We start from the raw sequence: 23795 nt of genomic DNA, 5'->3' as shown, positions 1-23795 counted from the left end.
AAGAATGGTGCAGCACTTGGAACACTCTTCCAGTTTTTCCTAAGGATTCCACATGCTGGGAGGAGAGAGGAGGGGTGCTAAGATAACATGTACCACTGTTCACACTCAAAGCCTGCTGGACCTTCTCCTCTGTCTTGGAGCCATACTGAATGGTTTTGGACACCGTTTTGTGTGCTGGGTTTGGCGTTACTTTATTTTTTCTCTCACCGTTGTTTAATTTGAGTATCTGTGTGCCCCCACAGTATGACTGTGCACATGAACAGCATGTGGCTTCCAATTTTTTTATCTCTTTCTGCATAATTGCTTAGAAAATAGGTAAGCTCTTCCTCACTGTCTCCTACATCTTCCCAACAGCTGGAATCAAAATGCAGGCAAAGAAAATAAAGGTTTTTATTTCCTTTTGTTTTCACTGGCTGAATAAGAGGAGAATCTGTACCCGTGTCAGAATGAACACCTTTCTTTTTGTGGTAAAATTACTAGCCTCTTTCTCAAACATACAGGATACTAGGCGTGTGAGAGAATATTGAGTATAACCATTTACATTTCTTCAGTGAGAGATTCTCACTGTTTTGCATCTCTAAAGCAAATTTTTGGCATATTCTATAGCTTGGATTTAGGTCTGGAGCTGCAATGCCTAAGGCTGTTTTAACCTGTTGCTTGCATTATCTGAATGTTTTAACCAACAGACTAAATTCTGCATATCTTTCATGGTTAATGTGACTCTAAGACAGTTGATTGGATTGAATGAACTCGAACAATGCATGGCACGATTAGCTCACAGACCTGTTCATCTGCCTGTAGGAAAGCTGTAAACAAATATTGCATAATCAGCAAATGAATTGAGGAAATGAACAAATGAATGATGTAGCTGAGCTCAACCCTTTCTTTAAGGCAGAACCCTAGGCCAAAGTGGTGTATGTCCCTCTCCCTCCCTGCTGGAGCTCACTAATGGAACTTAGAAATGAAGTTTTGGTGGTTGTTTTTTTTTTTTACTTTTCTTTTGGTCTGGACACATACATTTCTTGATTTTGAAAGTTATAGTCTAATAGATAAGTTTTTTGTATTGTTACTGTAACCTGTGCCATTTTACTTGCCTAGACCTGTTACACATTTCCATTACATCTTAGAAAGACTGTTTCCGCCCCCTTATTTTCCTTACCTATTGCTTATTGAGTGCTAATTTGAATGATTTCCCTTTCTCTTTTTTTGTGACTAAAATGATCCAATTCCATTGGTTCTTGATTAAGTCAGTCCTTTTAGCTTCCACCTTACTCATTTCAATTAATATTTGAAATGGCAAGTAAAGATTTTTCTTAGTAGCAACAGAAAGTGTATACAATAAAATGAGTAGATCCTGTCTTATAGATATAATTAAAATGAATAGTTTTAGCTGTATGTGATTAGATGTTAATGTGGAAAAGCTTTTAAGATCAGCACTGAGTGTTTATACGGCTGCCATGATAATGAGACCTGATTCTTTTTCAAATTACCTAAAGAACAACAATATTTCAACAATTTTTCTGTTGGCAAGAGACAGGGTTTTTATGTGAGTTAATCCATGAGAGCAGTATTGTGAGAATGGCTTAACAAAATACTGAGCTTTGTTTTGTTTTGAGTGCAAAAAGATTAATAGAAATTCTTATATCATCTGTCAGTGAGTTCCATGTTTTAGATCTAGCGCTTGTCCTTGGAGGGAGGGAGGTAATTCTAGGTAGTCTGGACCAGTTTCCATATAGAATCATTAAGGTGGGACAAGTCCTCTAGGATCACCAAGTCCAACTGTCAACCCAACATATATATACTCTCTTGCATGTCAGAGTGTGCACTGATAGCTCTGTATACAAAAAGAGCACCACATGTAAATAGCGTGTTCGAAGTGATCTGTTATGTTGAGTAGTTAAGACGTTGTGCACTCAGCTAGTGGAAAAAACATCCAGAGAACTGTTTCCATCTCATCTCAGGTGTGCAACGGCACATGTAGACGCTCTTGTGACAGAATTCCTGTGCAGCATCACTCACTAGAACACTGGCTTGTACAACAGAAGCTTTTCAGTGTAGCCTTTTACTGAACAGCTGTGCCACAGTGTGTCACATTAATGTGGGTTTTTTTGTTCCTGCTTATTATCACAAGCCTGAAATAAAGGCAGAAGATTGTTTTATCTGTCTTGTGCCAGGCCAGGCTGCTTCATGATGAAAGGGAGCCGGGGATAAAAAATAAAAATGGAGCGAAAAATAAAGAGTGAGGCCACCTTATACATTGGCAGTCAACAGTAGCAGTTTGGGAATATTGGCAGTCCTCAGTGTGTAGTGATTTTACATTGCACATACCAATGGAGTTTGGTCACCTCTGAAAGATCTTAAAGCCTTTTGTTTGCTGTATCTTCCTATTAGTCTAATGTTAGAGTATTCCTGAAAATAACAGATTACCTTTCAGACTACATGCTCTGCTTCCTCTGGGTGCTTTCTCTTGGGAGTCAAAATTGTTATTGTGCAGTCTGGTAATTACACTGCAGTTAGACAGGGATTTATTCTATCTAATGAACAAGGTAGCCTTGTTTGTATGGCTAGAACTGGCAAAATTGAGATAATGCGTGTCTCCTATACCTATGTCTTGTTCTTAAAATAGGCTTTTGTTACATTGGAATTCAGAAGCTCTAAAACTTGTTGTAGATTGGATTTTTATGAAATTGTAGCTGGTACTTTTTTTTTTTAAACTGGAAACTGTGCAAAGGAACAGTTTATTAGATGTTATGCTGTTCTAGTGGAGTTACAAGTCTAGTAAATTAGGTAAGAATTGACCTGAAGTCTAAATGTGTTCATGAACTATTTAACGTATTTGGATCACAGTATGATGTTACACAGTGAAAAAAATATGTGCTATATTAAGAGTGTATCTTTGGGGCCGGGGGGGAGTTAGCAGACAGAAGCTTGCTTCAGCAGAAAGCTCGATGGCTGTGATTAGAGCAGTGCTGAACTCTAGCCAGTACTTCCTGCCTTACCACAGTATTAGCCGGGCTTGTATGTGCTCTTACAGCTTTACAGCTTCTGGTCAGCTTGGAATATGGGCAGACTGAGCTTATATCTGCCTATAAGAGACTTACTCTCAGGAGCTTTAGATCAGATCTTGTTTAATTGAGGTAGTGTGATGCAATGGACAAGGACTTCATTTAGGAGTGAGAAGATGCAAATTTGCCTCCAGAGTGGCTTTGCCATTCTTCATCTGTTGTTTTAAGGAAGTGGTCAACAATGTTCCGTAGTCTGAGCCTTTATTCCTGAGAGATTTTATTACCTTTTTCTCTACTTAAATTAGACAGTGTTTTAGTCTGGACTGCAAAAATAGATAAGCAGTATCCTGTATGTATTTTGCAGGTGTGAAAAGATAAGCATATGTGAAGCTTTGCTAAACTGTCATTAAAGATAACTACATAATGTTGAGATATTACCTCTCTGTTCAGTGTGATAGAAAAGTCCCTCTATTTGAATTTTGTCCTTCCTGTGTGCAACAAGTTAATGGTTGTTGGTGATCTTCTCTCATTCTGTGTCTTCTACTGAAGTCCAGGTATTACCAGTCTCCCTTCTATTGTTTTGTCTTCCAGTTGTTGCATATAGCTTAGCAGATTCTTTGATAAATGCTTTTATTTTGGACATAAACTTGATTAAAATCTTCATCATGTAGAACTTAAGTAATCTTTGTTTCTCCTTAGTTTAATTTGCATCAGCTCTCCTCTGTCTCCCTTACTCAGCATGTTTGAGACAGATCGGTGTGTGTTGCCCAGGCATGTCCTAGCAAGCACTGCCTATAGAGTTTAGCTTTAATATAAGCATTAATTCATGTAACAGCTGTTAAAGGGAAATGAATAGGATACTGGCATGTCTTGAAGAACAGATGAATAGATCAAATTTGTTTGCTTAACCCTGTTAATAGGAATTTGCTCCACTGAATGGGCTAAGTAGATCTGAGGAGGCTCTGGTCCTTCTTTAGTGTGGACAGAGAGGAAAATGAGATTATATTCCTGAGGTAATTACCTACAATTGTCGATTGTCTAAAACAAGGGGTTTTTTCTGATGCAAGAGAAAAATGTGTCCAGAGAAATGTTTTTATGAACTAACCCAACAAGGCTGGTCACTGGAACTTTAATACTTTATACTCGGTTCCCGTATGCTGCACACCATAAACTAACCACAAGTCTTTAACTCTGTTCTCCGGCCTGTGGAAATTGTAACTCTAAACTAAGGTTCTCCAGTATGGGAACGTACAAAAATATATATATTTCTAACTTCAGGAAATTGCCATTAGAGGTTTTTAAAAGTTATTTATATTATTTCTAAAATCTTGTTTTGGTGTGGAGGGTAGAAGACTAGAGCAGTAGTTGTGTGAATGTTTTGTTCTGAAGTGGTGACAGTGGAGTATGTCTAAGAGGAGAAAATAGGATTCCTTTTCTTTTTCTGCACTGGAGAATATGAAAATTCTTTCTGTGACAATGAGAGTATTATTCTTATGGTGGTTTTCATTAATTGGGCCTTTCCATGTGTATCACCCAGATCTGCTGGAATTCAGCTGTGTCTTTGCTTTTTATTAAGCAGCTTCCTTAAAGATTCCTTTTAATTCGGTATTTCTAAAAAACCGCACTGCATTTTCAAAGTCACAATGTCTGTTTAAGTCTGTTCTACATTTAATCAAATATCCCAAATGAGAAACATCCCAACTTACACCACTTTGTAATTAAATTTGTTTTAATATGGCCTCCACATGCCAATAACCCCATCAAACGATTGTGAATACTAGAGTTTGATATTCATGAATGTGTGATTGAAATGGGGACTTTCAGCATATTGCATTTTTAAAACTATGTCTGAAGTACAAAACGTTTGAAAATCAAGATCCCCTCCTCTTCCTTTTTAGCTGTTTTACTGTGGTGATAACTATTATTAATCCAGCCATACTTTGTGGAGCTACATACACAAGAGAAATCAGTTTTAAAATAGAAATCGTGCAAATATATTGCTCTTTTTGACTGTTGTTAAGCTTTATGCAAAGGACTGGTTGTGTAAGCATCTTCACAGGATCCAAAGGCGGGCTTCATTTGCATCAAGTTCAGGTTGTGTGTGCGCTAGCCTTAACATAGAGTTGGAGCCCTTAGATCTTGTTTATCCCAGGGTGGCAGGCTTTGAACGAGGGCTTCTGAGGCCTGGTGCTTTTTCCTGCCTAAGCTAGTTATACTGGGGCTTACTCATTTACCTTCATAAAGGACTTCTGAAATTCATTTAATTTGCTGTAGTATCTCTTCAGTTACTTAAAGTTTTTCCAAAACTGGCGTGCTCATCCTTCCTGATTTCATACGCAGGACAGCATCCTTTTTAAATGTATGTGTGGTGTGATGCACAGCTGTGATCATTCTGATTACACCACCTTGACTTCTTGTTTTCCATATAAATTCACTAAAGAGAATTCAGGCTTCCTTGGTTTTTAATTACTCTTTTTTTATATGCTGAAAATAAACTTGGAACATCCTGTTGTGGACTTCGGACTTGAACCAGAGCCAAGTAGAACGTTTAACAGGTGTTCTTAAAAATGGATTTCTACAAGATAGGAACATCTGCCAAAATGGTTATTCATCTGACCTAAAGGATTCTCTGGGGAGTCAGCACTATCAGCATATTTTGATTTTTAAAACATGCTTTAAATACACTAGGGCGTGTTCTGTATCTTTACACCTAATGCAAGTTACCTCACAGGTGTTGTGCTTTGAAGAGTACCAATTCCTTTATTGGAAATGAGGGGGAGATAAAAAATTTATCACCCTCCCTGAGTATGTAGTTTTGGAAAGACTTTAGGCACATAAAAATATTCCTTCTGTGTATTTTTCTTCTTTGATTACACTAAATTATGGTCACAAGATCCTTCTTAAAGCCATTAGGATCTTGAATCATTTAATTGTTGTGCTGCGTTAAAAACTAAAAGGCCATGGGCCTGTACAAATACACAGTATAATTTAAATAAAATCTTTTATTATTTTTAACAACATAAATGTTAACACTAGTATTTAGTAAGGTCAAAATCCAAAATGCTGATGTTGGTATAAGTATCTAGTCTGTTTAGCTGTTGCTATGCCATATAAGTTTCTTATGGATTAAAGCAGATGTTTTAGTTGTTGGGATGACCATGTACTCGCCTGGGAACTCAATGTAAAGTGTACTCAGTAGACAGCCGTATTTTGTAAATCCTAGTCTTTCAGGAAACCTGTAATTTTGTCACATTATCAAAAAATGAATTTTCTTGAGTTTTAAAGAAACTTTGTGAATTCCTGTCGTTAGTGTTAGATTTAATGAAATACGTGGTAGCGTAAGGGCAATTTAGTTAAATGGCAACTAAATCAGGCCTAAACAAGAATAATAATAATAATAATTATTTATTATTTATTTTTTCCATAATTTTCATTCCTTAATGGCTAACATTTTAAGGACAGGTTTTTATAAGGTACCATCACAATTTGAAGGAAGACCATTCAGTGATATCCCATATATATATATATATGTCAGTATATTTTTACAAAACATGGATTTAGCTATATTGAGCTTTAATTACTTGTTCTAAGTAAGCACAGTAAGAAGCAGAACTGGAAACGGAACTGATAAATTTCTTCAAGATGGTATTTCCTACCTGCTCCAGAAGGGAATTGCAGCTGAAATAGATTTTAACATATAATTCCAAATACTCTTTAACTTTTCCTTATCTGAAGGAGGAAATTAATAATATAAGTGTAATGACCTGTTCACGTTTAGTTAAAATGAATGAAAAGATGCTTATTACCATTGGCTGAAAACTCCATCCAGTACTCTAGATACTGTAATGGTTAAATCTTAGGTTTACAATCACGCTAGCTAACATAATAAAGTTCTAGCTCTTCTGAGTGAATTACAAATAGAGAGTTGTGGAAGATGGTGTTAATCATGTTTCCTGTAAGAAATCGGTGATCTGATGAGATAATGCTGAGTCACAGCTGTGTGATTAGAGATTATGCTAGAAGCACTATTTCATAAGTCTACTTGAAAAGAAATCCTGGGCTGTCTCAGTCAATTGCTCTTTTTGTGGTGGATTTCTACCTGACACTTCCAGTAAAACATACTGGGGACGCTGCTGATCCATACATGTAGCAGCTTGTGTTAGAGGGACTGCTCCAATACCTAAAGCTTTGCTGATCTTTTAGACAGATATATGTATAAAAAACCGTATGTATTTATGAAGGGGGTGTGTGTCTACCCAGAAAGAAAATGAAAACTTTTATAGAAGTTTTTACAACCAAATAATATTTAAAATGTTATGTGAATAAAAACCAAGGAAATCAATACAGAGGGAAGACAGAAAAAATGTCACTCTCCTGTCAAGATGTCATCTGAATGTCAGCATATGTTTGCAGTGTCATATCAACTGGGGTGTGTGTGTATAAATTAACACAACAAAAATAATAGAGGTAGGATTTGGAGACAGCACAGGTGACATCTGCCTTTCCTTTATACATCAAGATGTAGGCATGATTAAACATTCAGGATAAGGCAAGTGCCTCCTATTAGCTTTTTTTTTTTGTTTTAGGAAATTTCCCTTTGTGGGCACTCATAAACAGGCTATTGGGAGAAAAAGGTGGTGTGAGCTAGAGAGAATCCTTCCTGTATTGCTTGCTATTTGAATAGTCCTTTTCATAGAACATTATCTAGGATCAGATATCATGACACTTCTAATTAAAGCTTCACTAAGTAGTTAATTACATTCTCGTCTAGGGGGTTTACGTCACTCAGTCATATTTCTGACATGAAACTCAACGCTGCACACTTCTTCTCTGTAGAAAGTTTTGTACTTTATATAATCTTTGATAGCTGCATTTCATTTAATAAGTTGAGGAAGGCAATTTATTTTCTACAGGAAAGCTGTGTTTTTCTCCTTGCTAAAACCCCCCTATTTTTCAGATACCTGCCTCAATATCATTATTGCTTAATTAAAAAGACTTCATAAAACAAAGCTCCTTAAAAGAAGACACATTGTAAAGAAATTGTATGTATGTATATAGTAGGCACTAAGTGCCTACTACCCTGTAGAGAGTTTATGCTTTTGCCTGTCTTTGTTCATGTCCCCTTTTTATAAAAATAGGATGGAAAAAAATTTGGATAAAATTGGAGACCAATTGATTTTTCATCCTTATTTCCTCTTTAGGACAACAGGAGGGCCCTGACCCATAGGCTGTCTCCTGAATAAGAAAGATTCTTTGTGCTAAAGGAAGTTGTAATGATTAAAAAAAGAGAACCACTACATCTGCAGAAAGTGTATTGTTTTAATTACTGTCAACTCATTTAATCTTTGCTTCCTCTCACCCCCTTCCTTTTCCATTTACGTGTGCAAGGGAAAACATAAAAACCTAAAATGGTGAAAATAAGGAACAGCTCTACCTGAATATTGCATGTAAAAACAAATGCTAGTGAAAGGTTGGACGAGTTACGGCATGTTAGCCGACAGCTGATGCTGCTGCTGGGTATAGAACACTGATTTTTGTACGTATTAGATATAGGACTGAAATACTCTTGTGTTTCAGTGGAACAATTTTGTAACTCGCAGAACAGTGACTCTGTGCTCATAGTACAGTTTTGTAATGCATGTAATCATCCTGCCTAGTTCCTCTGAACGTGATCAGAACTCTGAGCTTTGTATTGATCAACAAGTTGTTGAACGTGCTCGCTAGATTTGTATTTCATACATCATGACTGACCTAGTGTACTGTGACCGATTTAGAGCATCTATTTCACAGAGAACCCCATTATTCTAGTTTTGTGTTATTTGACCTGTTTTAATTGTGTTTTATTGTATTAGTTTGTAGTGCTTTAACTCCTGAAAATGTTTTAAATATCGTGGCATAAAGTGCATATCTGTGACTTTGATTCTGATCTTATTTTGATAGAATTCATTAACTCCACTCCTAATCACGTGAAGCGGTAGAGTTATTAGAGAAAAGAGATTTGGGTGCCTAAACATAGACATATAATGCTGTTTTGACCCTTAGGCTGGCTGAGATGATCTAGACAGGACTGGCAGGTAGTAGAGGCTTGGTCTTTCTGTGAAATAGTAGCTGGAGGCCAGGCAGGACTCTAGGGCCCTAAGCTAGATGTTTATACTGGCCACTTCTTCCCACAAAGCTCATTTTAAGCCATTTAATTTTTTAAAAGTTACTTGTATGGCTTTTCAGTGTATGTGTTTGTTGGTAGTTAAAATATAACCACTAATTCTAATTTCTCCATTTCTAATAATTAGAATAATTTTAATTTCTCCATTTCTAATATGGAGAGTTTCTTGTACTTTCTGGAAGTCTGAATGGGTGTAAAATAGGCCAGAAAGATTTTTATCAAAGTATTCTAAAACTTAGGAAAGAAGTAACAGTGAAAAACCTTGCACTTCAATTTAAAAGCAATGAGGAAATATTCAGTGAGGTGAATATAAAAGCTCTGTGAGGCATGGAGGAAATGGGAAACAGCGTGCAGTTGCTTCTGATGCCACACCTTACACAGGGGAACTAGAGGAAGCTGTTTGTACTCTAAATAATCCTGATTTTGATTGGATGAAAGAAGCTGGTTAAATGAGCTATGTTTTTTAGCATGCTCATTACTACTATGCTTTTTTACAGAAGCTGTATCAAAGGCTCAGGTTGAGCTACTCTGTTGGTGAAGCTTGTCTTGCAATCATGTAAGTCAGGAATCCCAGTTGTGAGTCAGAGTCCCGTTGGGAGGGGAATGGTACAGCTAAAGAGCAGAAACGTGTGGAATTTTTCTGGCTGAGGATCTAGAAACAAATTTGATTGCATAGCAACAATTTTAAGATTTGTCTGTAAAACATATCTCTTAAGGTGATGCTAAAAGCAGTCTTGAGTGGTATTGGTTCTGAAAAAGAAAAGAAAGCAGGAAGTCTGTGCTGTGCAAAACATTTCGCTGTTGGGGGAGAGGGAAGTGTGAACATTTCACTTCTTACAAAATGCTAACTTTGTTATGTATTTGTAGTTATTTTCCTGCTGTGTTGCAAGATCAGAATGCAGCTGTTCTCAATAACATGCATTTTTATTGTTAAGTGTATGTTGCTGTGATATCATTATAATTAAAGAATGCGTTTAAATGATGTTTTACAATACCATCTTCTGCAGGAAGGAGATCTTTGCTTTGTGTGTCCTGCTGATGGGTTTGGTACATGCACGGAGATCTTATGAAAGGCCACTAGGAACACCAAATACAGCTTTTTTTTGCTCCTTTGCTTTTAAAGAAAGGAATTGTCAAGTTGTTGTTATGGGTTTGTTTTTTTGGGTGAGGAGGAGGAGTGAAGACAGCAATTCAATTATCTTGTGAAGAATTAGATTTTAGGAATAATAAGGAGGCCTCTGGAAAGAAATACTTTTGTTGTGTGTGTAGATAGTACTTTTAAGTAATTTTAAGAAAAAGCCATCTTAAAGCCACTACTATGGAGGACACTTTAGTAAAGGTTTAAGTACATTAATCCCTCTCTTCTTCTCTCTTTCCCTTTAGTTCCATATATGACACAAGCATAGGATTGCTAAGAATGTATTATGATATTTTATTGTCTAGTTAATGATCCTTTTCAGTCTGTAAGGAAGACTAAATGTGAGTGAAACCTTAACCTCATCTTTATATTAACTTAATTGGAGGCGGTTCATTCATCAATAATACCTGCCTTCTAGACCTCAAGCTATAAAAGAGTAAGAAAAGCCAAAGGTATGGGGGAGAAGGTATTACATACTAAATATCATTTAGAGAAATGAGGACATTAGTAAGCATGTGGAGTCTCAGAAAATTTTGGTTTTCTAAGTTAGATTTTGAATTGTCTTCAATTTTACCAGCAAGCAGCTTTTTTCCCTCTCATTAATTCTCAGCGTTGGTTTTACTGTTCTTCCCTTTTAGTGTTCATTGATACTAGAGTAGGTCATCATAACACTTGCTTCTAGCTTTGTTAGTGGCTATAGAATGGAGGGGTTTGGACTCTTATTTTGAAAATTCAAGGACCAAGAGTCATCAGCTGTGTACTGCTTAGTCATGGAAGTGGAATCCATTGCTCTGGAGACAGCAAAGGGTTTGAACAACAAGCTATCAGTTCTAGTAAAACTACATTTAGACTCGATGCCATGAGCCTTTAGGTGTGTAGTGTGCTGCGAAAGGGACTTTGAGTCACAACACTAGAAGGGTTGCCCTAGTGACTAGTCTAAGTTTTTGATGAACTAGGTAAAAAAATGTAATTTGATTCTTGAAACACTGACTTATTCTAACATGTAACTCTTAAAAGTCAGAGGCCAATCCTCTTACTTTCTGCTGTATTTCTTAATATATTTTTCTAGATTAAAATCTTAATACTGGTTTTACTGTTGTTCTAAACATTAGATTGAGCTTTGCTGTAGAAAAAATGTCTGTGTACAAAACCCCCCTTTTTCTAAAAAAAAACCCTAGTTTTGAACTTGATTAGTGTCTTTGTATTTAAGGCTCTAGACTGTTACCCTCTCACTTTGTCTTGCATGTTAAGCATGTCAGTTGATGAAGGAGTTTGGAAAGTTATACTTCCAAGGTTTCTGCCCCAAGTTACAGTAAAATTGAATGTAACCCATTGTTTTTTCTGTTCTGGATTTACATTGCTGCAATAACAGTAATTCTGAAAGAACTTGTTTATTTGATGAGCTTTTTTTTTTTTTCCTAATTATGGTGTTTTCAATTCCAAAAGGCTCAAAGTATTTTAAGGCCTACATACAGTAAGTATAGAATTATTGTTACAAGCCAAAATTCGGAGAGGTAAATTGGATCCTGCAATGGAATTATATATATGTATGGAAAGAGGAGGAAATGTTGGCTAGGAATCCAATTCAAACTCTAGAAATTAAAAAAAGCGATATATGATACAGAAAACAGCCGTCAGGATCCAATTTAATAACAGTTATTCTGTCTGCTTTCACCTCTACTTGAGTAAATGTACAAATGTACAGGTAATTGATCACACCCATTCAGTTTGTGAATTTGCAATGCAAATTTTAAACCCAATGCAAAAAAGCATAAGGAGTTGAGATTTTGAACCACATCTTCTTTGGACTTGAGGGAATTACAGTCCTTTAGCTGAGCACCCCGATTCACCTTTTTTTTTTTAATTGCTTAAACTATCAACATTTGTGAAAGTGGTCAGAAATTAATATAAAAATATGAAATTCTGTCCTCTACTTCTCATTTCAATTTGAAATTGCATAGAAAGAGATGACTGCACTTACTCCTTGGCTCCAACTGAAAACCAGGTTTTCAGAAAAACAGATCTGACGTTCTCCTTATCTATTACCTCATGAAAGATGTTTGTGATTCTGTGTTTGTTCAGCTTAGGCTGTGACTGTTTGAATAAAGAAACCAGATTTCCCTGTTGTATTGTTATAGAATACCTTTTGAGAAAAAAGTGCTTTGTAATTTCTCCATTCTGACTTGGCATGCGTAGTTTTGTAAAGTGTCTTTGTAAGTTATAAAATCCTGGGGTATGCAAGAGAAGATTGTCATCGTTAATGAATATTAGCAGCAGTTCTGTAAATAATTCTATTCTTAAATAAAAGTCATCCTCACAGAACAGAATGTATGTACATCTGATGCAACTTGTGGAGTGCCCCCTTTAAAAACATACCTTCTAATTGAGAGTTGATTTAAAAGAATCTTGGTTTAACATTCTGAAAACGTCTTAGTATTGCTTAGCTGTAATTCAGGGGAAAGTTAGGATAAGAATTGAAGTTGTCAAAGGTAATTAGTAGTTGTCACTGAGGAAAAACTTCATAGTTCAGAGGCATTCTGTTTTATTCCTATGGGATAAGCAAATCATGGGGTTTTTTTTAATGTTTTTGTTTGTTTGTTTTGTTTTGACTGTATTTAATAATCTAAACTGTGGTGCTTCATTGCCAGCCAGTCCCCCAGCAAGATCTCTTCATGGTGTTTTTGTTCCCACATGAAAGTATTCAGAACTGCACGTGCAGAATTCTAGCCTGACTGCGCACATCTGTGAGGGTTTTAAAGCTCTGTGAATAGAGATACCTGAAAGATTTAAACTCGCTGTGCGCAGTGTATACACTGGCATTCCTTATGAATGCTTAGGGTGGAAAATCAACAAAGTCAGTCTTCCACACTGTTCTTGAGCAGAACTTGATTGTATGAAATTAATTACTCTTCAGAAATGCTAATACCTACGCTTTGGGGTTAATTCTCAGTGAATGAACACATCCTCAGCAGGAAGTACCCATCAAAATCTGGAAGAGAAATAGACAGTTACAGTATGACAGGAGTACAGTAGTTGGTATAAAACAATATCAGCTTGCTTTGCATATATAATTAAGGCCGGTAGTACCCTGATGGTTTGGGGTGGACTGCAGGCCCTCAGGAGCAGCAAATAGTAGAGTTCTGTATGATCACACCCCGTGGGTTCTCCGTGGCTTCTTCCATGTCTAACCAGAGATTTGTAATCAGTTCAGAGTTTGTATGAAATTGCATTGTGTGTCTATGTGGTTACACATTACACGAATTCCCTCTAATATTTTGGTTTTGGTGGATATTGGAAGCTATTTATTATGCCAGCAGGTGTTCAGAATATTAAAATTCATATTTAACCTGTACAGCTGCAGAACAGTATTAGAGAAGAAAACGTTCCTCAGATGGGTATATTGTACTGCAGTGAACAAATCAAAATGGGGTGTCTATGTCTATGTTATTCTACTATGAATGAGACAAATCAGAATATAGATTTATTTTTATATGAATTGTAAGTGATGTGTGGTATTATAGGTGGTGGCACTGTTGGTATGATCATCTGGTGTTATCCAAGTTAAAATTTTCATTTGCCAAACTTCAGCTATTTTGGCTGAAATTTTGCATTCTTGATGTCTGCCTTTGCATGACTTACCTTTGAATGACTTACCTTTGAAAATTTCAACCAAAATGCTTCAAATATTCCCAAGACTGAAGCTGCTGGGCAGACACTTCTCAATGTTAGTTTTCTAGAGACCTTTGAAAATCTGTAACTATTTAACATTTGAGCAGAGCAACTGTGGCATATTATATTACATTATAATAGACTATATTAAATTATGAACATAGAAGGGGGCTAATAAGGACTGTATAGATAAACTTCATTCTTGGAATTCCCACATTTTGAATGCTTGTTTGATGATCTTGTTGCCATGTGGGTGTACAGCAGTTTACATGATGTGATTTATCTCATTTTGCTTTAGATTATTGGTTGCCAAGTCAGAAGAGAGCCACCAGAGTCCACTGAACGGTATACTCGTTGGATCAATAATCTGACTGAGGAACAACTTCTGACACAGGTATTCTTACTTGATAACTCATGAATGTTACCAGTGTCTTATATTTAAAGGCTTGTATTCAATTAGAGGCAAGTTTATGGTGCATGTGATCACTGTGTAATGATGACGTCACACTGAGTGAGAACGAAGCTTTCAACTTCAGGTTTGGAGTGAGCCTTACATTTCTCTCTGCTGTCTGTGGTTAAATGCATATGCTTTCACCTTCTAATAACTAGTTCAGGGTTTTCTTTTTAAAAAGTGTATTTAAATACAAAAGGAAGAAAAAATCTTCCTTGAGAATGATTCCCACCCCGAGCCCTGGGTTAGGTACTGGCCATTTCTGTATCTGTTTAAGTGTTGCTAGAGATAATTTTAAAATAGCAGTTCTTCAGGCATTAAACATTGGGCTCATTATACATGTTTGTAAGTAAGATGCGTCTTGTGCAACTGAAGATGACAGTTTTGGCATAAAGAAAGGTTGTTTCGTTAGGCAGGCAGCCAAAGCTGAACTAAAAGAGACTTTGGCAAAAACAAGTTAAACTGTGGAAGAAATCAGTCCAGCTTGTGGAGGAATGTGTGTACTGAGTATAAGAAATAAAACGGATGGTTAGCAGAAAACATCCCAGCAGGCATTAAGATGCAAGTATTTGGGGTTGGTTTTTGTGATGCTATGGTAGGAAGACATTTGCTTTTGATTTTCCTGGATTTAAGTGGCTGAAAAGATTAACATACCCTTGTTTGTTAGACTTCATTGTAAACTGTGTTGTGTTCCCCATTACCCTAATCCCCAAAGACATACTTTCAGGCTCTGGTATGGCCATTGTAACACAAGAAGTCATCTATAGACCTTGTTTTAAAATCAGTGGTATTACGGTCCCCTATAATTCACCAAGTGAAAGTTCTTACAGAAAAAGTTACCCCTGGAATATTTGGATTTGCCTTTGAGTATGGCATTAGAAAAAAAATCTAGATTTAAACCAGTGAATTTATCTGACAGTAACATCTGGTTCACTGTGTCGTTGAAGGCAAGAGAAAGAAAAACTTGAGGATGTAAAAACTTGTCCTACACAATCTGAAGGGTTTCATCTAAGTGGACACTGGATGGGATCTTTAATGAATTAAGCTGGAAATTGAAAGAAATATCCTAATATCCCACTCAGCGCTGGTCAGGCCACTGGAGTACTGTGTACATTTCTGGTCCCTGCTGTACAAAAAGGATGTGGCCAGGCTGGAAGGGGCCCAGAGAAGGGCCACCAAGGTGATCCAAGGACGGGGAAGCTGCCATATGAGGATGGGCTGGGAGAGCTGGGTTTGTTCAGCCTTGAGAAAAGGAGGCTCAGAGGGGATCTCATCACTGTGTACCAGCACTTCAGGGGTAGCTGCAAAGAAGATGGAGACTCCCTTTTTACATGGAGTCCCATGGAGAGGACACAGGGGATGGACACAAGTTGCTCTTGGGGAGATTCTGATTGGACACAAGGGAAATTTTTCACAGTGAGGACAGTCACCACTGGAATAATCTCCCCAGGGAAGGGGTTGGCTCGGCCACATTGGACACCTTCAAGAGTTGTCTGGACAGGGTGCTGGGCCGTCTTGTCTAGACTGTGCTCTTCCTAGAAGAGTTGGACTAGATGATCCCTGAGGTCCCTTCCAACCTGGGATTCTGGGATTCTGTAATTCTGAGACTATATAAGAGGGGGTATGGAAAAAGAAAACTCATTTTAAGATGGGGATGTAAGTCTTCTGGAAGAGATTATTTAATATACTGTTTCTGATAGTCAGATGCAAATACAGCGACCTGGGAAGTCCCTTGCAATCTTATGTGCCTATAAATATCTCTTAAAGCCTTAATCAAGCAGCATGTGCAGTCCATTATTTTTACGTATGATTTAGATTCACATATGAGATGAGGAATTTTGGAAAATATATTGGGTTTGGAACTAGAAGGCTGCATAGCAGAATTTGTGCTACTTGTCCATGACTTTATTAACAAGATGAGATTTATAGAATCATACTATTTATGCATTCTTCCTAATTCATTTTTATTAACTTGTTACCTGTTCTCTGCCAAATTTAACGGAGAAATAGGATTTCCTCAAAGACACTAGGTTTCTGAAAATTCTGTGGAAGTATGAAGCTAGGATAGATTGTACTGCACCAGCTGCAATTCATATGTTGTTGAGCACCACAGAATCAACTGGACAGAGATTTTAGGTGCCAAATTGTAAGACAAGCTTCAGCTGCGGCCCAGGTCTGTAGGAAGCTTGGCTTTCCTAACTCTGATGCTAAAAGAACTGCTTGATTTCTAGAGCAGTGCATGCCAGCATATGGCACCTCTCCTGCCTCAGTATCCGCTCTTCTAATCAGAAATTCAGGTAGGGAGGTAATTATTTTGCTTTTCTTTGACTTAAAGTATGGGGAGGAGGGGGAATTGGGAGTGAAAACCATCTCAGCTGTTCTCTAATAATCAGTACATGAATCGATTATGTAAGGTTAGGCCTGATTTGTCCCACTCCCCTGCGCCCGATACAGCGTACGTTTCATTTTGGATGTGCTTTTTTAAACTCTCTTCAGTAAATAAGCCCCAAGAAAACTATAATGATGGGCCTTTGCTAATGGATTTGTAGAATCTCTGGGAGGAGCAGTCCTTCAGGGAATTCGGGAAAATTGGCTTTAATTTACAGCATATTGTCTCCAGCAGTTTCCTGCAGTGAAAGAATGTTCAGCTTTTTTTAGCTGTCTCTGTACTCAGTGCCCAGCTTTTTTTCCAGTTACTTCTGTTGCATTTCTGTATCATGCACATGCAAATTATTTGTGCTGTGAATTGGGAAACCCAGCAACCAGTTAAAAAATACCCGATTGTTAAGATCATGTAATCCTCTATCAAAATATCCATGTTATTAATCAAATAATATCCCATCGCATTTGACTGCTTTACTAGACAGTGACTAAGGTCCAGTTTGAAAGAGGTGGGTGGTAGCAGATGTTTTGTTAGGTGGTTGGATGGTTTCATATGCCTTGGTGCTGGCTGCTGGTTTTATATCACTTGAGTCAATACCAGATTTTTGGATCAAATGTCCTTCCCCTGTCCTCATGCTGAGAAGATCATTCAATACAAAACGCTTCCAGCATTTTAAATTTTCTTTTCCCTTAGCCATGGCCTCTTGATGCTTACTCATCCATTAAATGTTTCTCTAAACAATTATACTGTAACATTCCAAAGATACTTTATGCTATGCGTGAAATTTCAGAATATATACCCCAGGGAGTGTGGGGGGAGTAGGAGTACAAAGAGAGCATAATCATGAGAAAATTACTTTTTAAAAGATTAATATTTTCTTGTTTAAGGTCATCGTCTGTATAAATAATGAGTGATTAAAACATGCTTTGATAGGTATACTAGTATAAGCCTTAAAGTACATGTATATGTGTCCCGGCAGACTTGCTGTCTTTCTGGTCAATAGTTAAAAAAAAAAAAGAGAAGAAAAGATAATTTTAATTGTTCAGTAAGTGCCCAGGACAGTGACAGGTACAGGAAGAAAATGAGCAAATAAATTATGAGAACTGTTTTGATGTTGGAGTAAGTGGAAAAAATGCAGATTAAAACTAACCCTACAGGACATCCAAGTCTGAGTTGTGCTTGAAATGTGATTGAAGTTTAATCATGTAGCCCTAATATACTGGAAATTTTACTGTGCTGTATAAGTACAAGTGTCTGAATGGTTTTAAGGTTGGATTAATTACACAAATATTTATACAAGAAGTTTTTAAAAATTGTTGCTGACTGTAAGTAATGCAGCCGAGTTCATATCCATGTCTGTTAAATCACTACTTTAGGTTAGTTTAGTCTCACAGCCTGTGAAGCATTATATTCAGCCTGAAGCATAATTCCATCTGACCTACCATTTTTTCCTCCCCAAAGACAAGAGGCTTCTCTGCTTTCACATGGTTGTTCACTCAGAAAGCAGGCGACAAGCTTAGAGTGATCTGTGAGGAGACTCTTGCAAAAAGGAGTGGGCTCTGTGGTTGAGGAGACAGGACTGTCCTGATTTAGAAAAATAACTGTCTGAACAAAACATGACGATTCTGTGTGTCTGTTGTCTACAGTAATGTGTCTGTATTGCTTCCTGACACACACTGTGCTTTGCAGATCATCTCGGAGCTCTTTGTGTTGGATAAATCTGGAAGTTTTCACAGGTGGTTTGTAGTTCTTGTCGATAATCTGCCTGGACCACCTGACAGAAGAACAATAATTAACATGATAGGGTTTCATACCATATGCTTTTCTGTGCTCTTACAGGTGCCTGTTAAATTTAGCTGATAGGCTTAAAAGCTGTGCTTCTCTATTTACTAAGTCTTCCTGTATTAGAGTTTAATTAATATTGGATAAAAGTTCCTGCTGCACATCAGCATCTCCTACAGATACTCAGTTTGGAAATAGATCCAGCACTGTGGATGAGTCGAGCATGTAGCCTGTTCTGGAGGCAAGAAGGACCTGATACCGTGGCTGGACCTTTTACATAAATTCAATACACTGGATATTGCGGTGTCATCATGTATCTCAACAGGCAACTTCTTACTGGTAAAAAGCTGGAAGCAGTAGATTGCAGGTAGGATGAATTTTCCAGGTGGGCCACAGATTGAATATCTCTGGTTTAGAGCATCTGGTTTTTCTGCTTGCAGACCAGAAAATTTGATCTTTAGAAGTGCTAGGGTTGGTTGTCGGTGTGTCAGAGCATTTGGAATAATAATTGGTGTGGCAACCTGAAAGTGGATATTTGCAGTGTCTGCTGTCTGCTGATATTAGTAAAGACACAAACTGGACAGAGGGTAGGACTTCCTTACTCAAGAATGAATAAAACATGGAAAGGCTGACTGATAGCCTCCCCACCCCCCTGCATCTTTGCCACTATTAATGGCTCACTTGTATTTGCTGTCTTTCAATAGAAAGCTACTCAACACTTTCCTGGGCTTTTCTGTAACTGTTTCCTCTTCCTTCTCCCATGTTATCTAAAATGTGTCATTAACAACAAAGTTCTGATGTTTTACTACTGAGCGAAAGAACCCAAGTCACAAACTGATTAATTACGGTTGGGTTTTACTGGTTTTTATGGGATTAAGCATATACCATACAAGAAGAAAAACCCCAATTGGCTGCTTCCTTTTGTGGTTGATCCTTTTTCTCCTCTGGAGAAGAATGAAACAAAGTTTCACAAGCTAGTCAGTGTTTATATTTACTTTTGAAAATGCATGTCAAAGGGGTTCATGGAGTTCTAGAAAGTTTAATGAGAGAAGTGGCTTACCCACATCTGTGAACTCCAAGCACAATTAGAACTTCCTAGTGAGGCTTTATGTAAAGGCATCTCGGGGTCAAATATTTTTGAACTTAGAAACAGGTTTGTAGTAGTTCAGTAATGTATTAAGATTTTGCTTTGTGTGTAAGCAGTTTTGCATGAGTTTAAAGGTATACCATGGAGGAAAGGGTGTTAAATAACTTGGATTTTTCCTTTTTATAGTTGATAATTTGCATGCTTGAATGTGGTTCATAATACATAGAAATATTTAAACGGAACAGAAACATTATCATATTCTAATCCCAAGCTGCTTTTGTACTATAAGTCTGGCTTTATTCCAAAAAGTTCTTGATAAATGCAGTCTTACAGCATGACGGATACTTGCATGACAGAAGCAGCATATGATTTTGACGGACACTGAAATTAATCAGGTAGAAAACAGTTTGTCTCTCAGCTGCAGTTTGTTCCAGCCAATGATCTTCTCTTGTATTTTAAGTAATTAATCATACTGATATGGAATGCAATGTGTTTGCATCCTAAAAAACATTTTTCTTAAGACATTTGATGTTATGAGATAGGTAATGCCAAGTGCAAAGGAAGACTGTCAAGGATTAGATTTTCAGAAATGCATAATTTGTTTTCCAGGCTGTGGTTGACATTTATGTCTCCTCAATACTTCTGAAAATTACTTTGAAAAATAGGGCAAGAAGTTAAAATAAAATCAGGACTTGGTTATTAATGTAGGACTGCAGTTAGGGATGTGGATGGAACCAACTAATGACTTCCAGTTTCTGAATGCTCCATTTATTCTTGTTTGATCTTCCATATTTATCCTGTTGAAATGCTTGCTAGCAAATAAACAGCCTTTAAGCTTCACTTTCTCATTGCCTTTTATCGCTTAAGGAAACTACTTTTGTCTAACAGATGAGGGACAAAAGCCAGTTTTTGTTTTAAAATGATAGTTGAGGTAAATTCTTTTTTTTCCTTTCAAAACAAAAAGCCTACTCCCAATAGAAGTTTGCAACTAATATAGCGATGTTTACTTTTCAGTTGATCCTCCATATGTGAGCGCACAGAGCAGATACACCCTTAACTTCCTGTAATTTTCCTTCTTTGAATTTGAAAATCAAAGTGCTGATTCCACAAAAAAGGGAAATATTTTTACTGTGGCTTTTAGTGTGATAAAAATTATTGATTTCAAACATACTTTTACTGCAGTGTAGTTCCCTCTCATAGCCTTATATAAAGGAAAAAGCATTTTTTTTGTCTCTTGCAACTGGGCACTGAACAGTTTTTCACTGTTTAAAAACTGCGTGAGCACGAGTTAAGCGCATTCTATTTATTATTGGAAAATAACTTTTTCAGTCTCATCTTCTAGTGATAAAAATACTGGACCAGATTTTCAGGATAGCTCAGTAATTTCCGTAGTAACTGGAGTGACTGAGTGTGTGAGTGTGAAAGTATCGTTTCCTATATGGGATAGTCGGTCTAACGGCCAGTTTGATCTATCACAGTCAGGCTTTTGTTTCTTAATATTTTTTTTATACTGACTTTGCCCTGCCATGATTGACATTTGTCTCTATGGCAGTCCTTGCTTGTCTCATTTTTGACTAGTTAAGGAAGCTGAATTTTAACGTGTTCACACCTACCATATCCTCTCATAAGTATTAACAGTATATGTTATAGTGTTACGTTTCAGGCTTTTTTCTTTCTGTGCTGTAAAGAAAATGGATTTTGGTCCAGTCTAACAGCTTTTGAGTATAAGGATACAGATTTAATGATTAATTGAATTTTTTTTTCTTAGTGCAAGTGTGACAAACAGGGACGTGGGGTTTTTATTCCATTTGTACAGCCTTGGCCAAATGGACGGTGATTGGAATTTCTTGAGCTGAAATTTTGCAAATAAAGAAGATAATGGTGAGCTTTTCAGAGCGTTAGCTTGGATCAGCTGTAGCTGTGAACAGTGTGTCCTTTCTCATAAAGAATAGATATTTGTCTATTCATTTATTCCAGTTACATGATCTTAAGGATGATTAACATATCTAGTTCCTCTAGAAGTAATGCTTGTGTATGCAGCTTGCGTTTTGAGAACTAAAATGATCACATGTAAAGGAGGTGGAGTAGGCATGTGCTTTGTGGTTAGCAGAGGGATAGTCAAGCCCTGGCCCAAACGGAAATCTGAGCGGTTGCAATGCATGGGGTGTATAACGAGGAAGGAAATGGTCTTGCATCTGGCTTCTAGTGTAACTGTTGGTCCTTTGCCACCTCTCTGGATGAGTTGGTTTCTATGATGTGGGTGGATTTAACCTTTTACATCACTTGCAATGACTGCTCCCGCGGCACAGGAAAAGGCAGTGGAGGAGAAATGTAAACCCAGCAGTTTTATACCCTACATTGTACAAACATAATACCTTAGCGAAATTGAAAATTCTGATGCTGCTGGTAAACAAAGTGTGATGGCTCAGCTGTTGCTGCAAATTATAGTGATTTTTTTCAGAGCTACTGAAACAGAAAAAGCAGATGCTACTGGACTCTTTTTATGAGACAAATTTAAAGTATTTTCCAAGATTTTTTCCATTCAGTTATGCTCTGGAACTTAGTGTTGAATTTATTGGAGCAGATATCAAGCATACCTGTCAATGTAGAAGATAGGTGTTCAGAAAGTGTGTACAATAAAAGGAATCACTACTTCAGGCATATAATTTTGTGGAATGCCAGTACTATATTTTGGCTAATTGTTTGCATACGTCTACTCTAATAATGTCAGAATGAAAAAAATACAGTAATGAACATACTAATCTGAGGATTATGATTATTTTATAAAGTGGTAAAGACAAATTAAGACAAGCCCTTGCTGTTTAAAGAACGGTTCAAGTTTGACTTAAAATACTGTTTTAATTCGTATCACTTTGTAGGGTTTATTCTGCCACTAAAGAGAAGCATCCTGTCTATACTTCACCTTGTCAAGCTTGTAAGCTTGTAGAAAGTTTATTGTTCTATCTCTCTGATTAGGGATTTGATGCCAGAATATGCTACTAAAAGCCCTTATGTGGGTTCGCTTCTATAAAAGAGATTTGTATCTGCATAGCTCATAGTTACCCTTTAATTACCTACATTTTTAATGCAAATATAGCCACATCTCTACCAGAGAGCTGCACTGCTCTGATTACAGTAAAATATGAACAAGTCTCTGTAGCATAGCTATTTCTTACATGAAAATATTTATGCCTTGTGTAGCCTGTTGGATTGATGCTGTAGTGCAAGAGTTCGGGATTGATGTAATGTATTCCTAATGTTTTGTCATCTTCCTTGTACTCTCTATATCCAGGTCACCATCTACTGTATAAGCATATAACAAGACAAAATAATATAATTGATGGGAGACCAGATCCTAAGCAGTAACTCTTAAGAGGCACATCCTTTTTTGTTTGTTTGTTGTTTTTTGAGGGTTTGTTTTGATTTTTGAATCAGACTGCAGCATGTTACACAAATGCTTCTTCCACACCTACTCATCACGAACATCCTTCTGCACAAGATGTACTTGGTGTGCTTCTGTTTTGATTTTTGCCTCATCTAGTATTCATGTTCTTTGTTCTCCTCTCCGTCTGTCACTCCCTGTCCTTTTTAAGCACCTTTGCAGCAGAACTGTGAATCCTCTAGAGTGAAAGTCGTGACCATGTTCTTTTTTAAAAGCTAGTAAAATAGGGTCCAAGTTTGTGCTTAATATCACATAATAGCAATACTGACTTTTTTATACACCTTAATTGAAATTTATTTTGAACATACATGCCAGACTTCTATTTGGCTGAAACCCATCTGTTTGACTGTGTAATTTTGGGGAACTTTGGGGCTGTATGGCCTGGTCTCGTATGATATGTTTTCTTTTGTGTGTCATAAAGCTTTTTGCTGTTTTTCCCCGTGAACTTTTGGAATTGGTTGTTACGGCTGTGACAGCATTCAGCACCTTTCACTTTCCCACTTCATTCTCAGTTTCATCTCTTCCCCCAAAGAATTTTGTCTTTCCCTGGTTCTTCACAGAAGAGCCGCAAGTTCACCACATACTTAATTGCCCATTCATTTTGCAAGGAGCAAATTGCTTTGTAGTTTCTACGTAGTTTCTCGCACTCATAGGAGTGCAAGAAAGTAGCAGATC

At 37.1% G+C, this 23795-nt stretch overlaps 1 protein-coding gene across 7 annotated transcripts in view; it reads left to right on the top strand.

Moving 5' to 3' along the window:
* B3GNTL1 (UDP-GlcNAc:betaGal beta-1,3-N-acetylglucosaminyltransferase like 1) overlaps positions 1-23795 on the top strand; it is a 135162-nt gene that overhangs the window by 23942 nt on the left and 87425 nt on the right. For all 7 annotated transcript variants that reach the window (XR_010375452.1, XR_010375453.1, XR_010375454.1 and 4 more), the window contains exon 6: positions 14274-14369. Coding sequence is in view for 4 of the 7 variants with exons in the window: in XM_064467147.1 (XP_064323217.1) it covers positions 14274-14369 (96 nt within the window). In the remaining 3 variants the exon portion in view is untranslated. The remainder of the gene's footprint in view (positions 1-14273; positions 14370-23795) is intronic.

Source organism: Phalacrocorax carbo, chromosome 16 (genome assembly GCF_963921805.1).
Source record: "Phalacrocorax carbo chromosome 16, bPhaCar2.1, whole genome shotgun sequence".
Classification (NCBI taxonomy): Eukaryota; Metazoa; Chordata; class Aves; order Suliformes; family Phalacrocoracidae; genus Phalacrocorax; species Phalacrocorax carbo.
This window is presented reverse-complemented; position numbering and strand designations above follow the sequence as displayed.